A 10,800-nucleotide genomic window follows, 5' to 3' on the forward strand; every position below is an offset into this window, starting at 1 on the left:
ACACCATCATTGCTCCCTATTCCCTTAACTTGAGTACCTGTCACGTCCATCATAACTTCAGAGGGGACTGTTGAATCATTCCCAATTGCCATCTCTTCCTTAGCAAAGCTCCAACTTCAAGGTAAATTGGGAGCACACTATGTTCCTTCCAATACTTTTGTTCTTTTTTCTAGCAATATAAAGGACAATGTCAATGTGCTTATGTTGTAAGTAAGAAAAAAAAAAAAACACAATTATATAGAAATTATAATTTAAAAAATTCCATTATACCCTATATTCATTCCAGAAGTGTCGAGGAGCATCAAATCTCATATCAGATGCATTCCAACCCAATCCACTTTGCTTCTGTAGGTCACCCAATGCTCTAAGCCTTTGCTTCCAAATCCGGAAGTGGTTTCTCACTTGTTCACAGTCATAACTAGTAAATAATTTCTCTTTCAGTTGGTTGGCAATTTCAATGAACTGTTCTTTTTTCAGTCCATTATCTCCACTCTTACCACTCTTGTACTGCTTCAATATACACTCCAACATGTAATGAGAAACGGCACTAGGCCATGAAGCAATGTCCCGTGACCTACTATTAGAATCTCCTGTTGGTTCCATCACATCAAAACTAACAAAATACACCATATACAATGTGAGTATATTTCATTAATACCAAGTAATAATAACACTTACTAATTGGGAAATTCATAAACCTAGTATTACAATTTAGTTAATAGTCTAAATATAGTGCATCCCACAACACAAAATTTTAAACCAAGCAATAATAACAATTACTAATTGGGAAATCCATAAACCTAGCATTGCAATTCAGTTAATAGTCCACATACATGCATCCCACAATACAAAATTTACTTCCAAGTATGTTTAAGTTATACAGTCATCCCACAACACAAAATTTCAGAACCAAGTATGTTTAAGTTATACAGTCATCCCAAACCATGCAAAAAAAATTAAGATTGTCCACATTAGAAATACATTCCAAATAGAAGTTTATCAATAGCAAATATTTTAGTTCATAAATACTCAATATGAGTTGAAAAAATCGTCTGCCACCCAATCAGCCCACATCTGGTCAGCAATTTGTTCTTGAAATAGATCTCAATCACCATTCTCCTGCACATGATCCTCGCCATCAGAACTATCATCTTCAACATCATCATTTACTTAGTGAGGGGTAGATTGGATACTAGTACTATCTTCTTCACCCTCTTCATCCTCTTCACCAAGCCATCGTTCTTCTTCTTCAACATTAGTCTGTGTAAGAATGTGGTTGTACAATAGCACACATATCAACACAATTCTTGCTTGTGTTTTGAAAGGATATTCTGGTTGGTTTTTCAAGATCTTGAATCTTGACTTCAGGAGGCCAAATGAACGTTCAATCACATTCCTTAATTGTGAATGTCTCAGGTTAAACAATTCCTTTTTATCACTTGGTGACTGATCAATATTTCTCCACTCTTTCATATGGTATCGAACGTTTCGATATGGCCATAAGAACCCCGTTTGGTTAGCATACCCAGCATCAACGAGATAATATTTACCTCGTGGCACCACCAATTTTCTTTCACCGTCTCTATGCAATGCATTGTCTAAGATTCGAGCATCTAATGCTAATCCTTCCCAGCCAGAAGGAATATAAGTATATTTCATGTCAAAGTCACAGACAGCAAGAATATTTTGGCAAATATCACCCTTCCTATCACGGAACATCGGATGGTCGCTTAGATGTACCCACGCAGGGATATGGGATCCATCTATGGCTCCGATGCAGTCCTTGAAATAAGGATAAAATCTTCCTTCATTACTTGTTATTCGATGATGCACTGCGACACTTGGCGGTTTCAATAATATCGGGTACAATTTAATGATTGCTCCCAATACAAGGTTAAAGCACCGACTTACAGTCTCACCAGAATATCCAAACTTGTGTGCAATGACGTGGTTTTTAACATTGTGTCCTACTGTCTGTAGAAACATAACTAGTTGTTCATTCACTTGTACAGATTTGCTATCCCTCAATAGACCCTCTCCCTAATCAAATGACTTAAACTGAAAAAAGCCCTCTTGCTTAACCTTATTTTTTCTCGACAGGTTTTATCAGTGTGACTGATAATTCTCTCTGTTTCAATAATACTGCGTAGGGGTTCACAACGGTATAGCTCTTTGTTCAGATATTTTTTTATATACTGGTCTACTGCTATAACAACAGCAGTCGCTGCAAAGATTATGATTTTCCTTCGCCTCTTGTAGCCGTCATCAAACTCAATTGTAAAAGTAAATCTACATTTAAATTAAACAAATAATAAATTGGTGCTCTATAGAAGAATCAGTTATAAATCGGTGCTTTACAAGACTTAAGTTATAAGCACCAATTCTACATAGTGTAGTACATGGTACTATTGGCACACAAAATTCTTTCATTAATATAGACTCAATCAAAATATCAACAGAGAACAAAGAATCATTCCCATTTCAAGAAAAACATAATAGTCAGAATTGACCATTGCTCTTCATTAACAATAAACATTAATTTAAGTCAGGCAGAAATTAGTCCACAACAAAACAACTTTTAGAACTGTACATGGGGTTAAAGAGGAGTGATCTAATCTGGTTGGTCAGCATCTTGGGGATAAGTACAAAAAAACACAACGTTCACATGGGGTTAAAGAGCCGTGATCTAAAGAGGTGTGTGCTTGTTCAAATTTGCAGCTCCTAGGCCTAGTTTGCTTTAAACTTAGTTAAACAAGGTTGTAATTCAATAAATATCACTTCCTCTTGGATTTGGCAGCTAAGATGGATTCTTAGATGTAGATGATTCATCATCACTTGAAACCTTTTTTTTTTTTCTTTTTTACACTACTCCCAGGTTGAGTCCCAATTTGGCTGCCCAAGTCTTTGTTTAAAAAAATATGGTACTAGAAAGATCAAAGGAGAGAAGCCTAGCAGGAATTATGTGGTTCAATTACAAGCCAACCACCTTCAGAGAGTGTCCTAAATTCCCATGAGACCCCAAGTATTGTCATAATGCTTGTTACAAGAGCAAAATTGTTCCTCAGATGAATTGTCAGAATAAAAAATTTTGATTTGTTTTGATTTTGAAAGGTGAAAATTCATTTGATTCAATCTGGTTTCCATTTTATATTGAAAATTGTTTATTTGAACGAATCGATCTGAATAAATTGTAATCCATATAAATCAAACTGAGCCAAAATTAAAACATATTAAACCCTACAATCGTATATATTTGATGAATTGTGCGATAAATGTTTGACATATATCAAATTTGACATTCTGAGACTCTATCTTAATGAGGTCTGTAATTTTCTTTCTATTTTTATTTGTTTCAACTGGTTATTTCCACTTAAATCGAATTTGAACTAAATTATGGAGACCATGCATGGACCGAATAAAACTGAATCAATTCAATATGATTCGGTTTTGACGTTAAGAAAATTATTCAGTTTTAATTGAATTTCAATTTGTATCATGAACAGTAAAACCAATAGCAAATCGATTGAAACCTCTATGTCTATCTCTCTTCTTCCCTGTGAATTGACATCCCTACCTCTCTTAGACCCAAGGGCTGTTGGTGTAGGGCATGCTCCTGGACAGAAAACTCCTCTCCATAATTTATTTTCACATATTATTTATTTCACCTACAGTAAACTATCCCTTTGTCTTTAATAATAATCGCATGATAGATTTAATTTTTCTATTGATTAGATCAAGCATGATAGTAACTTTATCTCAAGAGAGCTGTGCATTGAACCATCCCCTTATTCTTCTCAACCCACCATGAAACAGGCACAAGATATTCATCCTTCAACCCATACATGTATCCTGTTCAATGCAAGATATGTAGAAACTAGAACTTTTTCTTCACATAACTCAGGGTGGAAGATGTATATGACATGTTATCCACAACACCTCAAATCATAGCCAGCCTATAAGATGGAAACTACATAATTCAGTGCAAAAAAACTTACATTTCCATAACAAAATTCAAGAAATGGGTAAAGTGAATTGCAATTGCCTATACCCTAAAAAGAAGTTGGGATAGCAATTTCTTAAGGCATGGGGATGCTCAGATTTTGTTTCTACATATAAACACGCAAAGTTGGAAATCTGAATGTAGGGCCTCCTGATGCTTACCTCAATCAACTCTATTGCTACTTGGGTAAGTTCTGATTGCCACCTGCCCTGCTCTAAACCAGATGTTTGGTTGCCTGAATCTCGAATAAGCTCTAAGATTTTTTTCCCTACCTACAACACCATTTCAAATTTAAAGATACAAATCAAAGACCCATTTGAAATATTTTTAGATATATACCAAACACATTCATCTGTAAAGCCACAACACAACAAGACACCCCAATAAAATACAACAAGGAGAACACAACAAAGCAATAGCAAGAAACCATCTGTAAAGATGCAATGCAACAGATACCCCCAAAGGCCCAATGAAGGACGTCGAGCAAGGAGAGCACAAAAGAGAAACATCACGAAACCCAACCAATAAACAGCAGCCTCCCCCAACCCCACACACCAAGAAAAAATCAAAAATAGTATTGTTCAAACAGTGATGGGATCATCAAACCCCTAGACTAAAACCACACCTTGATCAAATAGTGATGGGATCATCAACTATAGGCCTTTTGGTTGACCTCACGAGTGCCATGATCGCTACTCCTTTTATCAATCAGAATTCTACAACAAGAAATCAGAAGAAAACACAGTCTCATCAGATCCAAACATAATGGTAGTGAAGTTTAAGCATCTCAAAACTAAAAAAATGAAAAGAACTATCTCTGCAACATAAATTCTTTACAGAATAACAAAGGAAGTTAAAGAAAATGATTGAATGGATTACCTGAGCTCAGTAAAGAAGTGATCTCGATGGTCTATTGGTGTATGATGTCTTGTAGTCTGTCGCAGTTTAATCCAGGGAGTACTGGTGCAGCACCTAGACAGGCAGGACGACGGTCCCGCTAGCCTTTTGGCGGGTCGTGGGGGTTGCAAGGGGGGTAGGAGGCCTCCCCTGCATAGCAGGGGGTGTAGGGGGCGCAACCCTCCGCTCGAATTTTTTATTTGAGGGCAATTGTGTACTTTCTGGATTAGGGTTTTTTTTTTGGCTTTATATTTGTAGCGAGGGTTTCTTTCTCTGTAATGCAAGTAATACTGAGAGGTGTGAGGACGAGCGCTATAACCCTATTCTCCATTGATAGTGAAGCAGGATCTCATCTCACCGGGGACGTAGGCAACCTTACCGAACCTCGTAAAATCCGTGTGAATTGTTTGTTTTATTTTTTCATTATCTTCTGCATCGTTTTAGGGTTGCGTTTCTATAAATTGGTATCAGAGCTCTAGGTTTCCGATTCTAGGGTTTACTATCACGATGGCAGGGAAGGGATCAAATGTCAAGTATGATATCGAGAGGTTTTGTAATACTCTACTTCTTAAATCGGTCTGATTACATGGTTGACCTGTTTTAACCATGTAGGACCCGAACCGGAGAGAGTTAAAGCGGGTTCCTTATGGACTATGATGGCAAGGGTGACTATAAACACCGGCTGGCCCGACAAGTCCGAGCCAGTGCCAGAAGAGACGGGAATACCTAAGCCGTGTACCTGCACCTATCATAAGGCCATGTATGGATAGAGCAGGTATGTGGCCGTATATTAAGGCGCATACGTATATTACATCGTATGCCAAGAGTGAGATTCGTGCCAAGGGCCGAATTCTGTCAAAATCCCAAGTTTTGGCCCTCAGGTGGGCGGACAGGTGGGCGGACAAGTTGGCGCATCCACCCACCTGAGTGACCCACCCATGTGAATTAATTAGTTATTTAAGAAGTATATATAGCATTTATGATTTTCTTTTCTTTCCTCATTTATGACACTCGTACGTTGGTGAGAAGAGTAAAGAGGAGAGAGAAAAGAAAAGGGAAGAAGAAGAGAAGAGAAGAAAAAGGAAAAAGAGATGGATTTCAACGGCGCCGAGGCTTGATCTTCCCATTCCGACGCCGGAAGAGTGATCTCCAACACTAGTTCTACGCTTAGAGGTGAGCAAAGGTTGGGTTCCTTAAACTTTCACCATACCCAAGTAAAACCCTTGATTTGGGTAGGGTTTCTTGAGGTTCTGTAAATCCCCCTTGAAATGATGAATCTAAGGTTTAATAGATGATTTATGTGTTGATCTTGAAGGATTTGAAGAAGTATTTACAAGGTTGGAGAAGCATTGTGGATTTGAAGTGATTATGGGGTTTTGAAGGTGTTCTTGAGCAAAGAAGGTAAGATGGCTTCCCATTCCTTAAATCTAACCTAGATCTAGGTTAGAACCATCTTATGAGACCTTGAATGTGTGAAGAATGGGTTTGAAAAATCTCCATTTGAATCCCCAAAGGTTGGGGGAAGTTTGGGAAGAAACAACAGGTTTTCTACCAAGACCGGTGGGCCATCTGGCCTGCCTGTGGGCACCCGCCTGAGAGGGCAGGGCCCTCGGGCACAACCGACGGGCCAGACCGGCGGGCCACCCTGCCTACTGGTCTTAGCAGGGCCTCGGGCCCAACCGGTGGGCTAGACCGATGGGCCAACCTACCCGTCGATCCTGACCGGTGGGTTTGACTGGTGGGTCAGACAGGTGGGCTGTCCGACCCCCCCGAGAGGCTTTGAAGGTGATTTTTACGTCCGATTGGACCCAAATCAGACGTGTGACCTTATCTTAGGATTCTAAACATGATCTTATCATTGGATCGTGTTAATCTTGATTCCAAAATGGTGAAATACTAACCCCGCTCCCTCATTATAGGTTCACCAAATCTCACGCTTCTAGCACCGGATCTCACCCGTACCGAGCGTGAGTCCTTGTACACTACAGGTAAGTGGGGAGATGAAGTTTGGCCTTGTTTCAAGGCATTGTTGTGCATTCATTTAATTGTATCTAGACTAGCCATGTCATCATGCCAATGCTATGTAGATTAGTCATCCTCTCATTTTATGCAATGGTGTTGTGTTTATCTTCTAAATGCCAAGTGATAATATGCTTTTGTGATGAATGTTGACATCATTGTGCATGATGCATTAATAGATTAGATGTCGTAGTCGACTTGGAAACAAGTGCATTGGTGGCCCGTGGGATGGGACGTGACGGCACTATACAATCGTACTATTGTCATATAGGAGCATGCGGTTTAGGATTATCATCTACCCATGCTACGACCCTTCCCAGCAGGGGTTAAGGTGTTGGGTTACCATTTGGGGGGAAGCAGTGGTCGCGGTTGTCGGGTCACTGTGGCGGTTAGACATTACGTCCGGCTGGTCATTAGGACAGTCGGCAACCCCAGTGGTATATTCAAGAGGGCCAATCGTACTGCTTTTAAATTGCTGGAGTCAGCACCTTTAATTTCTGTCATTTATTTTACGTTGAGATCCGGTGGTTGGCAAGTTTTATTTTTTTGAGTACTCACGGTGGGCCTTCTCCGACAGCCCTATGGGCGTATCGCAGGATGAAGTTCGAGGCTTGTACCTAGAGCATATGCGCACTGTGGTTGTAGTAGCACTAAACCAAAGACTTAGTAATGTTGCTTAGGTGGATGTGATTTAAAATGTATTGCATAGCATATAGTGTATATGGTTGTGGTTTGTTATGTGGACTGTTGTGTGGTCCATCTTTCCACTTACTGAGCTAGTGAGCTCATCCCACGTGTGCACCTCTTTTAGATGATTTTGTAGGTCATCCATCTGATGAGCACGGGGTGGGTTCCACAGTTGAGTTCCCTGAAGAGGACTGGTGGGCCCCTGAGGAGTTAGAGCACGGCACTGATTGCTCGTGCGAGAGTTATGCTGCGGGACCACAGTTCTGATGCAGAGCTGAGCTCCACTTTTGATGCCGAGCTGGGCTCAACCTTGTGATGCCGAGCTGGGCTCAACCTTTGATACCGAGCTGAGCTCTAGTCTTTGATACCGAGCCGAGCTGTATACTTTGATTTTTGATGATTTCTTTTATGTACTTGATATGTGAATTGTACTCTTATTGTATAAATATCATGCCTTCGGGCCCACATGTATTTAACTATTGTATCACAATTCAGGTATCAAGTATTATGGGAATATTCATAAGTAAACCAAGTCTTCCGCTGAACTGATAAGCTCTTTCTTAGTTGTGTGTATGCTGTGGTGGAATACTGTATCAGATGATCCTGGTAGGTTTGGGTTAACCGGTGTTAAGTCGGTCACTGGCCCGATTCTGTGTGAATGGGGTGTGACAACGGTGGTATCAGAGCGTGATGCTCTAGTCCACTCACAGCATACCATTAAAATCCCGTAGAATCTATAATAGGAAAATGGGATTGGGTTAACGTAAAAGCTTTAAAGAGTTAAAAGCCAAAAAAAGAAAGGAATAAAGATGTTGCATTTAGATATTGCATTCATGGCATGCGTGAGAGTAGATAAAAGGTAAATTAATTGGTGTCATAACCTATTGAGTACAAGTTTGATGAAATTTCGGCAGCATAACGACATAAAATGAGATTTCCAAAAATTTTCACACAAACACCTGATAAACAACAGATATATAATATAACAATGATAAAAAATTTACAAAGACACCACAACTAAGCTACACAAGTCATCACACATACGAATTCACCACAAAAACCACTATTAAAATACATTATCCCACAAATAAGTCCAGTTACAGTGCTAGTACAAAGAATGGAAAAAGAAAGGAAATATACAATAAGATCCAATAACAGGAAACAGATAAGAAGCTGGCGTGGACGAGCTAAGTCCTCACTGATCCTCGTCGTCGTCGTCGTCGTCTTCGTTTATGATTACTAAGTTCGTCGGAGGTCTAGAGTTGACGTTGAGGTGATGGTCGTAGTAGTCAAACCTCGAGTTCACCACCCGTACCTCCCTATGAAGTCGGCCAAAATCTACTGAGATGGCATTGGCCGTGGTGTCCAAGTCCTAGCCCAGTCTGAGGAAGGAATCCTCCAAGGTAGCCTGCCTCTCCAGGATGCGTTCCTCCCTGGAAGCACTCTCGTCCAGCCTTCTTAGCAGCTGATCTTGGCCATCCTTCAAAGCCCTCATGGTGTACATCATGCCCTCAAAATCATATGCACCACTCTCAGGTGGTGGGGCTCTATGCTATGGGGCTGCAGCTCTGGTGAAGCCAGGATCGGTACCTCTCGACTCCCGAGGCACCTCCTCCGGGATGTCCTCATCCACCAGATCATCCTCCTCATCCTGAGGAACATAGTCCTCATCCTCCTCACTGGACTCCTCCTCCATGGGAACATCCTCCATAGGGGCAGCTCTCCTATCTCTACCTCTCTGAGCTCCTGCCCTCTGAGGTGTATCCATAAGGGTGTGGAGACCCATCCTTAAGAGGTTACCCCTGTCAAACTTGTCCGCCTGAGTCTTCCCCTCCTCGCCACTTAGGTCCACTCCGAAGAACTCGAAGATCCTACTGAGGATCCTGCCATATGGGAATCCTCCATCCTCGGGGTGAGAAGTGTGGTGCTCCATGGTCTTGAGGATGACATAGGGTAAGCACAAGTGCTCGTCACCTCCCTCTAAAGCCTTATGGATGCAGAAGGCTAAAAAGGCTGTTATGAAGCCCACCTGGTTCCAGTGACCTCCTCTGGGGAGCAAGTTGAACTGGACCAGTCTGGAAAATACTCGAACCTCCAGGAAAAAGGATGTCTCGGACTCCGGACGGACACTACTGCCATAGATGGTCTCGTAGATGTAGTCTGGCATCTCCAAACTAATGAGTGGACCCTGGGGCTTACTCCTGGGAGGACTGTAGTAACGGTGCCCGATTACAGAGATGCCTAAAATGCTGGCCAAGGTGTCCACGGTCAGCTGGATGTCCACCCCTTCACCAGGCTGACTATATCATACTCCCCGTACCGATAGGAAACCTCGAGGTTACAGTAGAATCTACGAACCAGCTGCTCATAGCATGGACGGTCTACCTGGAGGATGGACTGCCAGCCCAGTGCTGTAAACTTCTCCCGGAGCTGAACCTTGTGGAAGTCGTCGACTACCACGGTCTTCTCCATCATTACCGACCTCTTCAGGAAGGCCGACCAGTTGGCTACTGCCTCTGAACTTTGGAAGAGCTCATCATCGTAGTCAGAAGGATCAAACGGGGCAGGTCCGGATCGCCCTGTGCGGGGGGCTGGAGAATTAGTTCCCGCACTCTTCTGCTTAAAAGCGGTGGTCTTACGTCGAGTGCTAGAGGATGCGGGCTCCTTGCCTTTGCGAGATGACATCCTGGCAAGAAAAGAGAAAAGCAGGGTGAGTAAAGAAAAAAGAGAACAACAAAGCGAATAGAAAGAGGGGTGAGCAATAAGAGGAAGCCCCAAAACTCAATTTTCACAAAACAAAAAAGTGACAAGACAGAGAATAGGGCAAAACAGCAAGGTAACAAGAGGCATATAAGGCATGACAATTAAAGAAGGAGAAAACCCCAATTCTCAAGGTGAAAGTCCAAGCTAAGAGAAAGTGCAAAAGACTCACAACAGAGAAAGCATGAAGCTTACATGCTCATGGATGAAACGCCGTCAATCTACCAATTAGAATATGCAAAAACATCTACTACTATGCTATTGAGGTCCACAAATACCAAAGAATGTAAAGAAAATCAAAGAAAACCTAACACAAAAGATGGATTTTCATGGGAAGAAATGGGATTTCACGCATAAGGTATTTTCTATGATCTCTACAGTATGTTAAGTACAAATCGAGCATAATGCATCGCAATTGAGTCATTAATTGGGGGAAA

The 10,800-nt window shown here is 41.4% G+C and overlaps 1 protein-coding gene across 2 annotated transcripts; it reads right to left on the reverse strand.

Annotated features, from left to right (window-relative positions):
* Positions 1–4,220, reverse strand: LOC122066633. Of its 2 annotated transcripts, XM_042630461.1 has the most exons (3): positions 4,162–4,220; positions 271–613; positions 1–169 (listed from the first exon to the last, which is right to left on the reverse strand). In XM_042630461.1, the coding sequence occupies exons 2-3, from the start codon at positions 601–603 to the stop codon at positions 50–52; spliced, it is 453 nt and encodes a 150-aa protein (XP_042486395.1). In that variant the 5' UTR covers positions 604–613; positions 4,162–4,220; the 3' UTR covers positions 1–49. The 2 variants fall into 2 exon arrangements, with proteins under 2 accessions (XP_042486395.1, XP_042486394.1); XM_042630460.1 differs by lacking the exon at positions 4,162–4,220 and having other exon boundaries at positions 3–169; positions 271–689.
* Between the last annotated feature and the right edge of the window lie 6,580 nt (positions 4,221–10,800).

Source organism: Macadamia integrifolia, unplaced genomic scaffold, assembly GCF_013358625.1.
Source record: "Macadamia integrifolia cultivar HAES 741 unplaced genomic scaffold, SCU_Mint_v3 scaffold2507, whole genome shotgun sequence".
Taxonomy (NCBI): domain Eukaryota; kingdom Viridiplantae; phylum Streptophyta; class Magnoliopsida; order Proteales; family Proteaceae; genus Macadamia; species Macadamia integrifolia.